Source organism: Lepisma saccharinum, chromosome 29 (genome assembly GCF_977018435.1).
Source record: "Lepisma saccharinum chromosome 29, izLepSacc3.1, whole genome shotgun sequence".
Classification (NCBI taxonomy): domain Eukaryota; kingdom Metazoa; phylum Arthropoda; class Insecta; order Zygentoma; family Lepismatidae; genus Lepisma; species Lepisma saccharinum.
This window is the reverse complement of record NC_139257.1, coordinates 47,308,105-47,328,026: the sequence shown is the minus strand read 5'-3', so window position 1 is coordinate 47,328,026 and position 19,922 is coordinate 47,308,105. Positions and strand designations below refer to the sequence as shown.

Genomic DNA, 19,922 nt, shown 5'->3' with positions numbered 1-19,922 from the left:
TAGTGTATTTTACTGTCAATTAATGGCACACCAACATAAAATTAATTAAAATTCTTTGCAAGACTTTTCCCTGCAGCAAGTTAAGAACTAAAATCTAATAAGAACTGGTACAACTGAAAAAATTGAATAATGAATTGCGAGACATTTTATGGTTAGCAAAAGCAAAGCAAAGCAATGACCTCTTCAACTGTGATTTTTACAATTCTTTATATCCTAATGTCTGTCTGTTATATATTTCCTCCCAGTGAATTTGTGTCAGCTGGTTTCACTGTGCAATACATCTTTGCAAACTGGTTAGGAAGTGAAGATCTGTTCTTTATTGAACATCACGTTCGGAGAACAGTTGCCACATTGGTGTCTCATTCATTATTGCCCTTGGGTAAGTGGATGACATTTCAAGTAGTAGAGAATATTTCCACTGCCCTAACGTAACTTATAAGATGGCAAATTAATGTGTAGCGTCATAATAAGTCAGCCCTCGCTCAACATAAACGTTTTGTTGGGGCGCTATAGGAAAGAAATAAAGGGTTATCTTAAAATATAAATTTCAGAAGTACCTGATTTGAACTTATGCTGGAGACAGTGCAGGAAAACTTGCATGAAATTTAAAATAATACTGGATCTAAAGTAAGCAAATAACTGTCAACAGTAAATGCGTTTTTTCGTAAGTTTTTTTTTAAAAAAAACCGTGTTGATATACCATTGTGCCTTAAGATATACTCAACAAATTTGTATAATTATTGCAGAAACAAGAGTGTTAATTACAATTGAACACTACAAATGACTTAGTGGTATTGATATGTAAAAATGATTTAATCCTGGAATGCTCATCTGGTAAAAATGTCATATGCGGGATATGAATTTATTCAATTTTACACAAGAAACTAAGTACGGAAATGAGTTTCTCCAAGGTTTACAACGTTCGTCGAGGTATTTTATTTCATCGTGTAATATATATGACTAGGGAATCATGTATTTTTCAAGAGAAATTTCTTACCGACGCACAATTGCCATTGCTTTCATTTGCTTGCCCTACGACAACCGAATGCTGCATACGTTTGATGACTTAAGCCCCTGTCAGTGTTTCAAACCCCCCCTTTTTTACTATGCTTGCCTCAGGTTCATGGGGCTATCCGTGAATGGTTCGTGGGGCTATCCGTGAATGGTTCGTGGGGCTATCTGTCAGCTACTCTTGCACAAGTGACGAACACGATAGTAAGTATTTTTCGGTGAAGGATGTTGGAAACACTGCATGCCCACTACGGTAGTCAAGATTTGCCCGCCATATTCTGTGTTACGAAAGCGAATAAAGGAGACAAAGAAATTACTCTCTATGTGAAAAATTGCGTTGTTTTTTTTTTTCATGTAAAAAGCATAATGGCACCTTGAAGTATGTTCCGCAATACACAATTGGTAAGTACAAACCATGCGAAACACAAAATATCCGATTTTAATGTGTGTCTGATCTATGAAACTGCTACCGAAAGTACTTACGGAATTGAGTTTCTGTGTAATTTCGGAAGGTCGTGGAAGTGTTTCTCGCATTTTTCAATGTATTTGGCCTCTAAATCATGTATTTTTCTATAATAATGTCCGTTCGATGCACGAAAGCTGTTGCTTGCAGTTCCATGCATGTACTTGAAGCTGATGTTGCGAGCATCTGATGACGTAATCCTCCATATGTGTTTCCAAACACAGTTTTTTCACTCTATTGCCCAACTTAAGCAATCTAACCTAACCTTACCATGATGGGGCTATTCGTGGATGGTTATACGATCCAGAATGTTTTTTGGTGGTATGTAGAGGCCAGCATAGTCTGCATTTTACCTACCCACTGCCCGCTTGCCCGTGAGGACAGGTATACCTGCTAGCCTAACCACGGCAACGAGTCGACTTGCGTCTTTACCCGGGTTCTTCGTCTTCCAGGTGCTCTGCGCTTACAAGGTAACTGGGCATTCAACAAGACCCGGGCACCTGCAAAACCTGCTGGAAGGAAACAGCCCTCCGGCAGCGTGTCGCTCCAGGTGTTTCATCACCACGTGGACAGCTTCAGCCAGTGTTGCCTACTTACGTAGCTCGTAAATCCTACGAGGTCCTAGGAGGAGCTCTCTCCTCCAAGGAGAATTTATATACTTAGCAATTTCAGTTCAGCGTAAGCAGTTTTTATCTTATTGCCAGGAAATGCACGCAGTATTACAGCTTCATTTATTTAAATGAATGATCGAGCAAACAAAAATCTCCTCACTGAAAACTAATTGCTTTTCATTGCATGGTGCCTTAACCAGGCACGCAGTGGCGTAACCACAGGGGGTAGGGTGCATTGCTCACAACCTTGGACGGAAATTAAGTCTAGCGGAAGAGTCAGGGTGGGGGTCAAACATTAAAGTACAAGAAAAAACAGACTAGCAGAATTTAAGAGTAGCAGGGCTAAAGGGTACTCAAGATGGAATTAATTTTCATATTTTTCTTGCATTTTCCTTCCAGACGGTGAAGTGCACCTGCAGAGGGGGAATGGAGGGGTAATTGCAACCCCTTGATTTCAAATTTTATGAAAGTAGAAATATATTATAAAATATTATGCAGTCTCATCAAGTTCAATGCTGTAGCAAAGGGGTAGCGGGAGTCGGCCCTGAGCGCCAAACGATCTAAGTGAGAAAAGTTTTAAAACAGAGAATGCTATGGCGGCCCGTGATATTATTTGCTATTAATGTTGCTTTGTTACGAGTTGGATGAATTGATTATGTAATACGTCGCTCCATGTGAAAAGAAAATATTGTAGATGGAAATTTTGCATGCCATATGTCTGTACATTCGGAATGCATTTATCATGCACTTTCTTTCTTTCAAAAACAGTTTGTGTGCTTGTTTTCCATTATTAGCTAATGTGAAATTGACGTGTTGAAAAAAAATATTTCTAATCCTCTGTTTCAACACAAATGCGCGTGAGAACCGACTTTTACCCCCTTTTTGCGTGATTTATGAGGATTATAATGCCTTTCATGCTACTTTATTACTATTATTGTGATTGTTCTTGTTGGCACGTTTATCCAAGTACTTGGCCCTACCCCCCAAACGAGGGTAACGGCAATGGCCCTGGCTGGCTACGGCCCTGGTGTTCGCAGTAGAACAGTGTGTTGTTCGACTCGCGACCTCAGCGTCGAACGTGACATGTTTCAGTCCTGTCCTATATCACTATATATACGTATATTGGTTGTTTACGACATATACTTATGGATCCTGTGCCACGGAAAACCTATTTCAATGTGTGTGTGTGGGGGGGGGGTAGCAACATTCGTAAATCTCATTTCATTGGTGATGTGGCTTACGAAGCTTTGAGTTCCCTTTTTTAAGTAGTGAAAATCTATTGCAGTTGGCAACACTGCAGAACGGTGTGGGCCCGGTGCAGTTTCTACTCGAAGCAACTACATCATGTAGAGGGAGGGGTCTGCAGTTGATGGAAAGAACGAACTGAGACCTACTAGGTATCGTAAGACTGCGGGTACCCGCCGGGTCTACAATGCCTGCCAGGAACGATCTGTGCAGGTGGGCATACAAGCTGCTCAAGCGAGGGTGTTGCGCAGGTTGCATGGCATTTCAGGAGCGATGTCTCGCGAACGGGTCTGCTCCAGGTCTTGTGCAGGCCTTTAGTGGTATGCGGGAATGGTTTTTGGGGCTATTCGTGGATGGTCATACTATCCCGAATGGTTTTTGGTGCTATACGGGAGTTTTCCTGTTAAGAAGGTTAAAACACTGCTTTGCCGTTTGAAACACAATGCTAGTCAAGATTTGCCCGCCATTTTGCATGTTCATGAAGCGAAAAAAGAACAAACAATAATTATTCGATATGTCTACAATAGACACTAATTTGGTTACAGAAAGCGAAATCTCTTGTTAAACAATCTTTCGCAATGCAGAATAGGTAAATAAGAATGTAAAAAGGTAGAGAACAAACGAGTTAGAGCGATTTCCCGCATATGACAGTTTTAGCGCTCATCTTCCCTGGACAGACATAAAGTGTGCTTTTATTTAATACAGTCTGTATCGAAAAATAAAGTAAAATTGTTTGACTTAAATTGTGTGTATTTTCATTGAAATCATAACATTCAAACAATTAAGAATTAGATATAATGCAGTTATGACCCTTATTAAGTTGCTGGAAGACATGTTCAAAAGATAAAATATTCACATAGTTCTATTCTGAAATACAGTTTTCAAATACCAAGCATAAATTGAAATGGCTCATTTATTATTAATCACATTTTAAAATGAACATTTTATGGACATACAAACCTGTTAACGCCTGTCTTCATAAAGTGTTAAAGGACCTCCTCGATGGCGCAGTAGTGACATCGCCGCCTTGTAATGAAGGGGTCCTAGGTTCGATACCCAGTGGAGGCACATAGTGCTTCGGATCCCACTTTTAACTGTAGATCCAGTCCCGACTAGCCTTACTGTACATAAAGTGGACTTAAAACACCAACTCAACCAACCAACTCGTACAGTGTTAAAATGCATTGGTGCAAACTTTCCCTATTGTAATGGGTACAACACAACATGTGACTTAGTGCCATTTGATAATGATCTCCAGGTTACAATGCACGAATACTGAGGTTCACCTGAAGTTGTGAAAATATCTCCAGTTGTGTGTTCGTGGAAAGTTTTCTCTTTATTTTATTCCACAGTTGCTCTTGACCACTGTTATCTAAGTGTTGCCACCCACATGATCATAAAAAAAAAATATACACTCTATGCTCAGATAAACTAATTGGGGTAACAGTATGGTATAGTGAAAACACATTTCACTCGCTTATTTCCTAATTATTTACATTTGTACTTACCTCTTATGCATAGCGGAACATTTTTGAACTTGGGATTATGCTTTTGGTACTACTTTACTATACCAGAGACACCTATCAATGATTTATTTCGCAATTTTTTACATTGCTAACGTACTATTCTGCATTGCGGAACATTTCTTTAGGTGAAATAATGAATTTCTAACGAAAATAATGTATTTTTCATACATTAACGAGTACTTACTGTTGTTCCTTATTTCCCACAAACCATCCACGGGTAGCCCCAAAAACCATTGACGTTAGCCCAAGAATTCACGATAGCCCCACGAACCATCACGGGGACGAGGTATGCCTACTAGGTTAGGTTAGGCCTGTTAGGTTAGGTTCCATTAGCACTCCTTTCGTTCAATTTAGAATATACGGACAACATCGACTTCTAGCAGCAGCAATAGCACATATTGTGCTCTCCTGCAGAAAGCAAATGGCGGCAGCAGCTATAGCGTGTCGGAAGTAGATTTTCGTAGAAAACCACATTCATTCACATTAAAATGGATCAAAACTACATTCCCGAACATCAACAACGCTACAGAAAATGATTTGCGTAAGTACTTTCTCCTGTAAATTTGAAGAAATCCGTCTCTGGTATAGTAAAGTGTTACCATGCTTTTTTCACTGAGAAGCATAATTTTTCACATTACAAGTATTTATTGTTTGTTGCTAATTTTCTTTCGTTACACACAATATGGCGGGCAAATCTTGACTCACGTTGTCTATCATCAGCTGATATGCAGTGTTTCCAAACTTATGAACCGAAAAATGCTACACAAACTATTCACAGAAGGTTTTTAAGCGAAAATTGGTCTACAAACCGTTCACGGAAGGTTAGGTTCAGTTAGGTTAGGCAAACATAGAAAATTAAATTGAAAAAAAAAACCCGCACACACATCATCTTGTAAAACTACCACGTGATTGCTACACTAACAAGGGGTTACATAGTCGAACGCATGGAACATTTGATTCACGTAGTCGACGGTAATGATGGCACGATCTATCGTGCAATGGAGATACATTAATGTCGAAAATTACATTATTTACCGGCCGAATAAGTTCGACGAGGGGACAAAACACTTTTCCGAGCCTCCAGAAGTCCACAGAAACTCAATTCCGTAAGTAGTTTCCCATCTTTTCTCCTGTAAATTTGAAGAAATGTGTTTTCACTATACCATACTGTTACTGTTAATTGGCACTGAAGTTATGGTTTAATGTAGGATTCAAACCACCAATCAATATGTCTATATTTGGAATTGAACCTAGGATCCATTGATTAGAAGGCTCCATTACACCATTGATTGATTGACTTATTTTACTACACTTTTTGTGCCAGTTTTGGTTAATTTGCGTAGATGGGGATGAGTGATGAAATGATGAAAATAATGAATGGACACTCACAAATATCCATGCCGGGATTCGAACCCAGGACCCCTGGCATCGTAGCACGATCAGCCAACCATTCCGCCACAGGGGCTGATTCCATTACACCATTGTGGAGGCTTAACATGATTGGCATGTAAGATATGATCATCACCTCCATCATGATAATTTGAGGCATGAGTTTACAATACCGGACCACTCTCCAATTACTATAAAATTTCGCCTACTTACTAATTTTGGTGTCCTGATGACATATCTGTAGTTCATATTTGGCGGTCACTTGTTAAAATTGTACATTTACGTGTAGAACTTGTAAAATAACCTTGCAATTTACCACGGTGATTGTCCATACACAGCAATTCGGAACCATATTTCTTTCGTAATTCGTTAATGGTCTTCCTTTACGCACAACAATCTTGCTGACGTCAGACGAGGAATGCCTACGAAGTTAGGTTAGGCCTGTTAGGTTAGGTTCCATTAGCATAAGTGCAAAGAAAAATTAATATTTTAGCTAAGAGAACTATACCTTGTCTTGCCTGTTGATTTCTTCATGTTGGGAGAATGGCGTTTCCCATGGAGCTATTGTTCTTATGGTAGGGTTACATTACGTTAAGCAAACATAGTTTATTTTTTTTCTTTCTCAATTTCCATACTTGACTGCCAATTATTACATGCAGATTTGTGATTAGGAGTTCACAATTAGTGAGTTGGCGAAATTTTATAATAATTGGAGTGGTCCGGTATTGTAAACTCATTCCTAATTTGATTCACCAGGCAGTCTGTTTTATTTAAAGTATAAAGTACCATGCTTCCCAACAGAATATATTTTTTTTTCCTTAAAAAAAGTAAAAGAAAGCAACACACTCCACAAGTCAACGAACCCATGAAAGAGCTCACTGAATCTGTGTAGATTTAAAGGTGTGCATACACCAGTGAATATTATTACAAAACAGATTGAATGCCAACATAGGAACATTACAGGTACTAATGTCCAGAAACTAAATGGATGGTAGATTATGGTCAAATGTGGAACTGACGCTCAACAATGAATAAAATAAGACTGAGTTTTGTGTAGCTTTTCTCTTCTTGGGATACAGTGGGAATTAATATTTTATTCCCAATATTTATTAGACTAAATTCAAGCTACTTCTTACATAATTCTCATTACTCATTGATAACACTTACAATTTACTTTTGCTTGTAGCTTATCTGATACTTAGAACATGTATGAAAACAGAATCAAATTATGTAAGTTCTTGCAAAAACAGTAAAGTGTCCAGAAAGCAATGAGGGGAGGCTGTAAACACAGTTGTAACCCTCTGTAGCCCAGGTTTTCTCTATAAAAGAAATGTTGACTGTTAAAAGAGAAAAGTTACAACAGCCTCTCATGTTTATGTCCTTTTTTCAAATACCTCAAATACTTTTTTGTTTCTCAAACAAACTAAGGATGGTGCCATATTCCTGGTTGAACCTTCGCTTTGAGAATGCATACCACAGTTTTCTGTAGATAAATTGTTAAATCACAATACCATCTCTTCTTATTAGCAAGTGTGAAAGGTTGATAAACATGCCAGTAATACACATTCTGATGTTGAGACCCTTTTTCTTTAATGTGACAATCATCATTTTAAAACTTCTGTTTTACTGAAATTTGGCTTATTTTGGAGCAATAACTTACATCTTTTTTTCTTTATTTATTTTTTAGGCTATCTCTTCGGACTTTCATATTTTGCAAATATAGAATTTGAAGATGTGGTTTTCAAGGGTTCTTTAACATGGAAAATGTACTGTCTTGTAGCAATTGTGTTACCCATTGCTGTTGCGTGCACTGTGTGGTCATGGTCAAGAGACAGATGGAAGAGTCACCCTCTGTCAAAGACACTTGCTCTCTATGCTACAGGCGGCAATTCCTGGAAGAATGTAGCATCTGATATTGACACAGAATTTAGAAGGTAAAAAAAGTTTTATGATTTTAATGATTTTTAGATGTAAATAACTGATAAAAATATAGTCCCTCAAGAGCTCCTTTGTTTATAAAAATATAATTCCTCAAAAGCTCCTTTGTTTATAAAAATATAGTCCCTCAAAAGCTCCTTTGTTTATAAAAATATAGTCCCTCAAGAGCTCCTTTGTTTATAAAAATATAGTCCCTCAAGAGCTCCTTTGTTTACAAAAATATAGTTCCTCGAAAGCTCCTTTGTTTATAAAAATATAGACCCTCAAAAGCTCCTTTGTTTATAAAAATATAGTCCATCAAAAGCTCCTTTGTTTATAAAAATATAGTCCCTCAAAAGCTCCTTTGTTTATAAAAATATAGTCCCTCAAGAGCTCCTTTGTTTATAAAAATATAGTCCATCAAAAGCTCCTTTGTTTATAAAAATATAGTCCCTCAAAAGCTCCTTTGTTTATAAAAATATAGTCCCTCAAAAGCTCCTTTGTTTATAAAAATATAGTCCCTCAAAAGCTCCTTTGTTTATAAAAATATAGTCCCGCAAGAGCTCCTTTGTTTATAGAAATATAGTCCCTCAAGAGCTCCTTTGTTTATAAAAATATAGTTCCTCAAAAGCTCCTTTGTTTATAAAAATATAGTCCCGCAAGAGCTCCTTTGTTTATAGAAATATAGTCCCTCAAGAGCTCGTTTGTTTATAAAAATATAGTCCCTCAAAAGCTCCTTTGTTTATAAAAATATAGTCAATCAAGAGCTCCTTTGTTTATAAAAATATAGTCCCTCAAAAGCTCCTTTGTTTATAAAAATATAGTCCCTCAAGAGCTCCTTTGTTTATAAAAATATAGTCCATCAAAAGCTCCTTTGTTTATAAAAATATAGTCCCTCAAAAGCTCCTTTGTTTATAAAAATATAGTCCCTCAAGAGCTCCTTTGTTTATAAAAATATAGTCCATCAAAAGCTCCTTTGTTTATAAAAATATAGTCCCTCAAAAGCTCCTTTGTTTATAAAAATATAGTCCCTCAAAAGCTCCTTTGTTTATAAAAATATAGTCCCTCAAAAGCTCCTTTGTTTATAAAAATATAGTCCCGCAAGAGCTCCTTTGTTTATAGAAATATAGTCCCTCAAGAGCTCCTTTGTTTATAAAAATATAGTTCCTCAAGAGCTCCTTTGTTTATAAAAATATAGTCCCGCAAGAGCTCCTTTGTTTATAGAAATATAGTCCCTCAAGAGCTCGTTTGTTTATAAAAATATAGTCCCTCAAAAGCTCCTTTGTTTATAAAAATATAGTCAATCAAGAGCTCCTTTGTTTATAAAAATATAGTCCCTCAAAAGCTCCTTTGTTTATAAAAATATAGTCCCTCAAGAGCTCCTTTGTTTATAAAAATATAGTCCCTCAAGAGCTCCTTTGTTTATAAAAATATAGTCCCTCAAAAGCTCGTTTGTTTATAAAAATATAGTCCCTCAAAGCTCCTTTGTTTATAAAAATATAGTCCCTCAAAAGCTCCTTTGTTTATAAAAATATAGTCCCTCAAAAGCTCCTTTGTTTATAAAAATATAGTCCCTCAAGAGCTCCTTTGTTTATAAAAATATAGTCCCTCAAAAGCTCCTTTGTTTATAAAAATATAGTCCCTCAAAAGCTCCTTTGTTTATAAAAATATAGTCCCTCAAGAGCTTCTTTGTTTATAAAAGTATAGTCCCTCAAAAGCTCCTTTGTTTATAAAAATATAGTCCCTCAAGAGCTCCTTTGTTTATAGAAATATAGTCCCTCAAGAGCTCCTTTGTTTATAAAAATATAGTCCCTCAAGAGCTTCTTTGTTTATAAAAATATAGTCCCTCAAAAGCTCCTTTGTTTATAAAAATATAGTCCCGCAAGAGCTCCTTTGTTTATAGAAATATAGTCCCTCAAGAGCTCCTTTGTTTATAAAAATATAGTCCCTCAAGAGCTCCTTTGTTTATAAAAATATAGTCCCTCAAGAGCTCCTTTGTTTATAAAAATATAGTCCCTCAAAAGCTCGTTTGTTTATAAAAATATAGTCCCTCAAAGCTCCTTTGTTTATAAAAATATAGTCCCTCAAAAGCTCCTTTGTTTATAAAAATATAGTCCCTCAAAAGCTCCTTTGTTTATAAAAATATAGTCCCTCAAGAGCTCCTTTGTTTATAAAAATATAGTTCCTCGAAAGCTCCTTTGTTTATAAAAATATAGTCCCTCAAAAGCTCCTTTGTTTATAAAAATATAGTCCCTCAAGAGCTCCTTTGTTTATAAAAATATAGTCCCTCAAAAGCTCCTTTGTTTATAAAAATATAGTCCCTCAAAAGTTCCTTTGTTTATAAAAATATAGTCCCTCAAAAGTTCCCTTGTTTTGAAATAGATATATTGTGATTTTTTTAGTGTATAATTGCCTCTTTCTAAGCCTCTGCAGCTGGAACCTTTGCAAATGTGTAGTGATGTAGAAAGTAAATCGTAGCGTGAGAAATATGTGTTTTGAGATGTGAGATGATTATTTTATCTGCATAACAGACCTCTCATGGTAAATTATGCATTTTTCCTCCCAGTGATGGCAGTTTTAAAAAAGAAAACTATTGAAATTTTACACAAAAATTCATCTTTTCCAGCTAACTATGCCCACCACAATATACTAAGCTTCACTACATTCACGAATGAAGAAAATACCAAGTATCACTATTATGTTCCTACAATCGTATGAAGTGATGTTGGAAATTTTATGTACTTCTTGGGGAATGGGAGGATCATGTCAGTAGAGTTGAATGCATAGTTAGCAAAGGGGTTTATTTAATTCGTAGGTTAAGATTGTGTGTAAGCTTGAAGGTACTAAAAACTGTTTATTATGCACAGATACACACTCACTTAAGCTATGGTACCTTACTTTGATGTCATCAGCCTTCAATAAAAAAGTTATTAAAATTGCAAAAGATATGTGTAAGATTAATGTGTGGTCTTCCAAGCCGTGGCCACTCTAAGTTAAGTTTTGTTAGACTAGGTATTATGACAGCTTCTGCTATCTTTGTATTCCAATGCCTGCTTTATATAAAACAAAACATTCACATTTATGAGGATTTAGGGGGTTCACATACCTATCAAACCAGAAATAGGGATTGTTTAGATGTAATTACAACAAGACATAAAAATCCTTTTACTACATGTCAGTTAAGTTTCACAATGCTCTCCCTCTGTCTTTTTAAAATTCAAAAGAAAACTGCAAAAAATATTGACTGATAATTCAAGGAATTCAACATTGATAGTGTTGAATAAATATTTATTACTTGTGTCTTCTTTTTTCTCAGGATAGACAAGATTTCCATCGAAACCAGTACAGTGGTGAAAATTATAGCAACGGATAACTGGATAATAAAAGTGATGCCGTACCACATGAACGTGATACATCAGAGTGATGTAGCATTGGTTCTAACAAGCAGTGATCATCACAGTATTTCTCCTCACAGCCCTGGAGGGGCCCAGTTCCTAAACATAGAAGTTAAGAGTGTCCGGCCAAATGTTGGCTCGTTCGGCATAAGGTTAGTTCAGTTTTGTTCATACGAGGGGTGTCTCATAAGTAGTGAGAGTGATCGGGTTCCCATAGTTCAATCTGAATATAATTTGGAGATTTGAAATAGCAATTTTTTGTAAGTGTATATGCAAAGCGGTGTCCAGTTCGAACCATCCTATTTGTCTTTGCAGGAGCTAAGTGCGTAACGTCAGAAAAAATAAGAGATACGAGCAGTGATCAATTATCTGTTGAAAAAGAGGTTGAGTCCCAAGGAAATCCACGAGGATATGGTGACAACATTAGGAGAGGATGCTCCATCCTCTGCCACAGTGAAGAGATGGGTAGCCGAATTTAAGTGGGGGAGTGTGGAAGATTGCCCTTGCCCAGGCAGGCCAGTGGAGATGGTGACACAAGGAAACGTAGAGAAAGTGCACAAGATTATTCTTGCAGACAGACGTGTGACTGTGCGATATATTGCAGAGGAACTGAAGATGTCCAAATCAACAGTGGAGCGCATTGTGGATGACCAGTTGGGGATGAAAAAGGTTTCTTCGCGTTGGGTTCCATAACTTCTGACAAGTGAACAAAAGTTGACAAGACGCATGATCTCAGAACAAAATCTTGAGCTGTTCCAGGCTGATCCAGACGGATTTGTTGAACGACTTGTAACTGTTGACGAAACTGGGGCTCATCACTATGTACCGGAGCCAAAACAGGCATCAAAACAGTGGAAACACCGCAGCTCCCCCACCCCAAAGAAGGCAAAGTCCGGTCCCTCTGCTGGGGAAGTGATGATGACAGTCTTCTGGGACTCTAAGGGTGTTTTGTTGGTCGATCATTTCCGAAAGGGGAACACCATGACAGGAGAGCATTATGCTTCCCTGGCGAGGCAATTACGGGGTGTTATGAAGACTAAAGGTGTGATTCTGCATCAGGACAATGCACATGTTCACACATCGCTTGTTGCGATGGCAACCATCAGTGATTGTGGGTTTCGAATTGTTGGAACATCCCCCTTATTCACCTGATCTTGCTCCATCAGACTTTCATCTCTTCCCTAACTGAAAAAAGGTTTGGGCGGTGTGCATTATCAGTGTGATTATGACGTCATCAGTGCTGTGGGTGACTATTTTGCAAGCCTTGGGGAAAGTTTTTATGAGACTGGGATAAAATCACTGCAGAAGCAATGGTAAAAGTGTGTGGACCTGCAGGAAGACTACGTAGAAAAATAGGTTGCAATTGTGCAAAGTACGGCAGTTAAAAAAATACTGTTTATTTCTGAATTCTGTCATGATACTCAAATCAAAGTAAACTGAATATGCTAATTGCATATTTTTACCTATTGTCAGAAACTTGCTGCTCACCAAGAGCTGCAGTAGATGTCGCAAATGCTTTCAAATCAAAACCTCACGTGGCGCGGTGGTGACAACAGAAGAGACGCAAAGGTCCAACAAGTCTTATTTGTTGCAAGAAAAGTTTATTTTCTTTGCGCTTGCAACTGAGTGTGTTGTATTTCTTTACTTTGAAATTGAAAACGGAAAAAATATTAACAATTGTTTACAAATAATTTCATTTTTAGTACCCGATTTGTCCCGGTAAAAGAGAACTTCTGGTAACCCTAAACGACTTGCATCACTGCACCGGTTACAGGAGCCCACATGTGTTTTGCACTCAGGGTGCACACCCCCGATCCTAATAGTGAAGTCGCCTGCCGCTACGCCACTTCACTTCCGTCAGGGATCTTCTCCTGAGCGGTCAGCTGTAATTGTCTGTGTGTAACCATAGCCACTGTGTATGAAAATAAATGTTTATGCACTTGCTGTGGTTTATTATCTTCTCGAGGTGCAATTTCAGCTCATCAAGGTGGGGGGGGGGCTTCGTCAGATCCTTGCTTCAATGAAAAATCAGCGGAAGAGAAGGACAGAGGATGATTACTAGTCCAGGTCCTAATTAAGAAGTAGATCTATTCAAAGTGATGGGAATCATACAATATGAGGGTAACCCTGCTTTTAACATGTGCACGTGTACAAGATATTATTCAGAATTTTCAGGACTGGTGCTGTTATCTGGGACAGCAGTTGCAGTATTGCAATGCAACAGTAGTTGATAATACTAGCATATCTTGAGGATCAGTGTAAAACATTTTAGGTAAAAGTTGTCAATCGGAATAAAGGATTTCTTCATTTTTACACAAGAAATTACTTACTGGAATGAGTTTTTCTAGCATTTGGATACTTCATCGAGACATTTTCTGTCATCATAGAATCTGCTGGAGCAGTAAATCATGTGTTTTTCATGAAAAATATCTCCGACGCACAATTACCTTGGTGTTTCTTCCTTGGTCTATGTGAACCGGATGATGATGTAATCTCCTGTCAGTGTTTCCAATGGTTGTTTTGCAAGAAGATGAAAAAAACGAAAAATACATTCTCGATATTACTACAACCCAAAATTTTAACTATGTTTGCCTAACCGAACCTTACCGTGAATGGTTTGTGGGGCTATGCGTGAATGGTCCGTGGGGCATTTTTCAGTTAAGAAAGTTGGAACCACTGTATACCCACTGATACTACTGAAGTTGTACCCACCACATTGTGTCTTAAGGAAGCGAGAAATGGACGAACAATAATTAATGTTATTGACATTATTTTCATCAGAAAACGTCAGAAAAGCAAAATGTCAAAAGGTAAAGTGCTCCCCTGTGCTTAGCACCATGCCATGAAGGTGTATAGGGGTTGTGGGGGTAACGCCCTACACTTTCTTGATCCGGTCATGAGTGGGGGTGATGTGATCACCATCACGCCCCTGACCGCCTTTACCCCCAGGGTTTCCCCCAGGTACCCATGTTATTCGACGCTGGGTGGGCACCGGGGCTGCTTCCAACGTTACAAAAGTTCCCGGATTTGAACCGGCCGGGGATCGAACCCAGGACCTTGAGCTTGGTAGTCAGACACGTTACCGACTGATCCACCGCAGCCACTGTCATGTTAAAGAATGTTGCGCAATGCACAATAGGTAAGTACGAATATAAAAAGTGACGAAATAAACGAGTGAGAGGTGTTCGTCCGATCGACAACATTTAATCATTTTACGCAGGTGTGTGGTAATTTTGCAATGGATCCAAGAAAGGAACAACAGGTACTGGTCAAGTTTTGTGCAAATATCTGGGAAAGTGCAACAGAGGCCCTAGCAATGATTGCACAAGTGTTTGGGAAGTAAGCGTGAGCTCTGGACAGGTGTTTGAATGGGTCATGGCTAAGATTTGGCCAGATGGTAGCAACAGTCCTAAAAATATTTGGTGTGAATTACTGTTATTAATTAGGACATGGACTAATGAAGCAAGGACATGATGAAGGCTCCCATTTGATGAGATGAAACAGCATCTCAACAAAATAGGAAACGACAGTAAGTAAATAAATATATCTTTTCAAGTATTTGCTTTTATCATTTAGAATTCCATTAGAAATGATTATGCTGCCAGTATATGTTAATCTGATAACACTGGTTTTATGTTTGAGTAATCATGCAATATTTTTCCTTACGTAGATCTGCCTTCCATAAGGATTCTTCTCAAGACAATTTGCTGCATAAGTGAACATTAAGAAACATCTTCCTTGTTCATTTTAGTTTTGACGGATGTTTTTATCTGATGATCTTTTACAGAGGCTTGATTGTAAACTTTTGCATGTTTCTTCCAGGTTAAATTCTCTCGATTTCAAGGATCTGCAGGAGAAGGTTCATCGGCCGATTGTTAACATACAAAACATTCCCATTCATAGGACTCTGAGCGACAGGTTCTTGGAAGCTTTCAGGGCGCAGGTGCAGGAGAATCCAAGAACAGAAATAAACGAGGTATAATCACTAATTTTCTGTTCTTTATTTTCCGTTACGATGAGATGTAACTTCACATAAGGTCTTGGTTTGGATTGATTTGGTGTTTTAAGACCACTTTGTGCACAGTAAGGCTAATCGGGACTGGACCTACAGTTTAAAGTGGGATCCGAACCACTATGTGCCTCCACCGGGTATCGGACCCACACAAGGTATTTTCAGGCGATTCCTGTACTATGAAATTTAACAAAGTGTTTAAAGGAAATACACTATCATAACTAATACAAAATGTCTAACTGATGAGAAAATTCAGTTCTGTAATTAGAGCTACTTCTGATAGTCAAATATGAAAATCACTATTTAATAGGGATGGGCCAATATGAAATTTTGGCCGATACTGATATAAAATTTACTGATACCGATAACCGATATTCTACCGATCCGATATAAAATTAGAAATGGTCCTTGAAGACCCTGAAAGGTTCATTTACCTCCTTAATAAATGTGTGTTTCAAGGTGACTGCAGTGCAAAAGAAATTGCATATTTAGTAAGGATGGGACGATATGAAATTTTGGCCGATACCGATAAAGTACCGATATAAAATGTACTGATGCCGATAATCGATATTCTACCGATTCGATATAAAATTAGAAATGGTCTTTGAAGGACCTATAAGGTTCATTGACCTCCTTAAAAAAATGTGTTTCAAAGTGACTGCAGTGAAAGAGAAATTGCATACTTAGACATTTACTTTTTAAAAAAGTAGGGCATGGAGATTATCCATAAAAATTACAACAAAAATGGCAAAATTTTGCACTAAACTATCAGATATTTATCGATATATCGGATCGGTAAAATAATCGGTAATTGTACCGATAAACTGATACACCGATATGCCTATATCGACCGATACCGATAGAGTACCGATTAATCAGTCCCATCCCTACTATTTAAGGATTATAAACACACATTTAAACACCAGTGTTCACATCACTGGTTTCATGGCAAAATTTGTTTATTTTACTCAGACATTTTCTTTATAGTTGCTTTTGGCCACGATATTCACTTCTTCCTTTTTGGTTCACTATTTATTAATTTATAGTAGGGATGGGACCGATTAATCTGTACTCTATCGGTATCGGCCGATATAGGCATATCGGTGTATCGGTTTATCGGTAAAATTACCGATTATTTTACCGATCCGATATATTGATAAATATCTGATAATTGATTGCAAAATTCTGCCATTTTGTTGTAATTTTTATGGATAATCGCCATGCCTTACTTTCTAAAAAGTAAATGTCTAAATATGCAACTTCTTTTGCACTGCAGTTGTCTTGAAACACACATTTATTAAGGAGGTCAATGAACCTTTCAGGTTCTTCAAGGACCGTTTCTAATTTTATATCGGTACTTTATCGGTATCAGCCAAAATTTCATATCGGCCCATCCCTAATTTATAGTTGGAAACATAGTTGTAAACATTGTGAAAAGCTGTCACAAGAATACATTTATTTTACCAGGGACTGATCCTCATTCTGGCCATTGCACTACCACTCAGCTACCAAGCCAATGTCGGACCTCCACACACTTTCCACAGTTCGATCTCTGTGTAAGTGTATAATGTCCATTTCAGGTATATATTGCAACCTCTTTTTGCTAATGACCTATGCCTGATACTGATGGAGCCATAGTTTTCAAATTGAGTGGTGACAAACCTGATAATTGAGAAATATGGAATTTGAGAACCAGCAAAATATCAGGAAAAAGTCTAGGAATTTTGTTTCCAGTCATGGAATTCTCTCTTCCGACCCTCATGGTCTGCACTGGGTCATGTTCAATTATAACGTTAATTGGTTATTTATTTTTCTATTGGGAATAAACTTCAAAACATGAAATACATCAGACATGTAACATGAAAATTCAATGTAATTGTTTTTGAGCTTTGAATCCATTATTCCTATACAAGGAAATCATCTGAGAAAGTTGTTGTACAAAAGAGTTAGCAACAAATGAGAAGTCCATTTTCTTCATGCTCCAGCGTCTGAACTTATGGGCAGTGGAATTCTCTAAGGGGCTTGTGATTTCATCTTATCACCGTTCCATCCTCATCTTTGCAATTAGCCAAAAGTGACAGAAACATGAAGTAAAATGAATCATTGATTGGACCATTTCCTTGATCTTTAAAAAGACATAACATCTTGAAAAAACAAAGTGTTGCTCCATTTTTGTTTTCTTTAAATATACCAAATTTGATTAATTAAATATCAGAACTTAAGCTAATTAATCGTGTTACTACTTGAGTACAAAATGCATACCGAGTACGGTCAACACACCACATCTTTGGTGATAAACTTCACCCCAATTTTGTACATACTTTGCAGAATTTTATATTTTCCATTATTCAAAGTTATACAGGGTGTTTCTGGGCTGATTATACAAACTTTCAGGGATGATGGAGAAGAGCACATGTATTAATTTGAGATAAGGAACCCTGGTCAGGAAACTACTTAGTCGAAAGTTATAAGCGAAAATCAGTGTATGAAGATGTAATACTTTTTACCTGCACAAGTTTCACAAGCTGCTACATTCACAACAGTTGTTCAAAGTGGCGTCCCCAGCTTCGCTGCAGGCATGACATCATCGCACAGGCATACCCATCGGAACAATCCTGGGGTTGTTCGAACAACGTCACAGGCAGCGAGAATTCTTGCCAGGAGATCCTCTTCAGAACCGAGTTCAACAAAGCCTTTTTACTCTGAAAATACATGCCTTAAGCTGTTTTTCTACACTGGTGCTCATGGCATTGAGGCAATTATCGCACCAGAGAGACAAGTTTTTGTACACCTTCGTCACATTCTTCCTTCAGTCCATCAACAATGAGAGAATGGCACAGATTCATGATGAACATTCTGGTCAGCAATCTGTTGTTACAGAATTTCTATGTAATGCGAATGAAGTCATGTAGTGCGATCAGTGTGTCACTTTTTATGGTCTCCAGGGACATTTTCCACATGTGTCATGATCCGTAATGCACGACCAATCACCTGAAATACTGAAAGTTGGATGCCAGGGAGAAAAATGTTTTGATAACAATGATGAGCTCCAGCAAACTGGAACTGCATTTCTCAATTATGTATGTTCAGTGTAAATAGGTATTGTTCAACGAACTTCTTTCTACCAAGTGGACACTAATTTGCTGGACATGCCTCATATTTCAATGTGAAAGGTGACACAGGGAAGTGTACTCATTTTTGAATTAACAGAATAGAATAGAATGCTTTATTATCGTTAAGCAACCTCAAGTTGCAATAGACAGTGTCATACAAATATAATATGGTACAGGATACATTGTTAGTGCAAAATAAATTTACACCATAGCTTAATAATATAAATTGTACAGTAAGTTACCTTATATTACAAATTCTCTCTTCAAATTCTTCTATACTATAAATACAATTATTGATTAGCCATTTGTTTATGCATTTACGAAAACTATTTAGAGTCCGTGATCTTATCTCCTGGGGTAGTTTGTTGTACAATTTCATACCAGTATATCTATAGTTGTTTTGGGATTTACATAGTCTAAGAGAATCACAGTCAAGATCATGTCTCCTTCTAGTATTATAAATATGTACTGTGTTACATTCTGTAAAAATAGGAGATGTTTTCTCTTATGAATGATAGTACAGGATAAATATATAATTAGTTAATGTGACACCAAACTTTATTCCTGAGGTTTGAATAGGTGTGGGAAGTAATGCCATTTGTGTTAACGTAGAAAAAATCACATCTTGAAGGTGATGTCCATCTTCCATAATGCAGTGTTCCAGTTGAGAGGTGAACCTCCAATGTCTCCTTAGTGATCTGCTGCACCTCCCTACGAATAGCTGTCTTCAGTTCGTCTAATGAACGGGGTTTGTAGACGTAAACTTGCTCCTTTAAATACCCCCACAGAAAGAAGTCGCACATACTCAGGTCAGGAGATCAGGGAGGCCAAGGTACATCTCCAAACCTGGAAATCAAACAACCAGGAAACAATCCCCGTAGGATGTTCATGGAATATGTGGGCTATAGCCGTAAATAAATGTAAAATAAATGGCAATAGATCACACACATTATACAACAAAAATAATACAGTTTGGTGTACAATTAACTGCGTAATGTTCATTCAAAAATGAGTACACTTCCCTGTGTCACCCTGTATGTGCACTTCTTATGCCTACAATGTATTGAATTTATTAACTCCTGCAGGAGACGGAGCCTTGCATCGGCTGCATGCAGACTGCATCGAACATAAAACTGCAAAAGTTATGTGAGGACAGTAGCCACGAAGAACCCTGTGTAATGTGCTACTGCAGACCAATGTGGTGTATTGATTGTATGGGAAAATGGTAAGACTCGTCGAT

The 19,922-nt window shown here is 37.5% G+C and overlaps 1 protein-coding gene across 1 annotated transcript in view; it reads left to right on the top strand.

The window, feature by feature from the left end:
- Positions 1-129: 129 nt before the first annotated feature.
- LOC145981562 (E3 ubiquitin-protein ligase TM129) overlaps positions 130-19,922 on the top strand; it is a 28,443-nt gene continuing 8,650 nt past the window's right edge. The window contains exons 1-5 of the mRNA XM_083114902.1: positions 130-379; positions 7,933-8,179; positions 11,479-11,709; positions 15,380-15,533; positions 19,768-19,907. Coding sequence (XP_082971028.1) covers positions 175-379; positions 7,933-8,179; positions 11,479-11,709; positions 15,380-15,533; positions 19,768-19,907 — 977 coding nt within the window. The 5' untranslated portion in view covers positions 130-174. The remainder of the gene's footprint in view (positions 380-7,932; positions 8,180-11,478; positions 11,710-15,379; positions 15,534-19,767; positions 19,908-19,922) is intronic.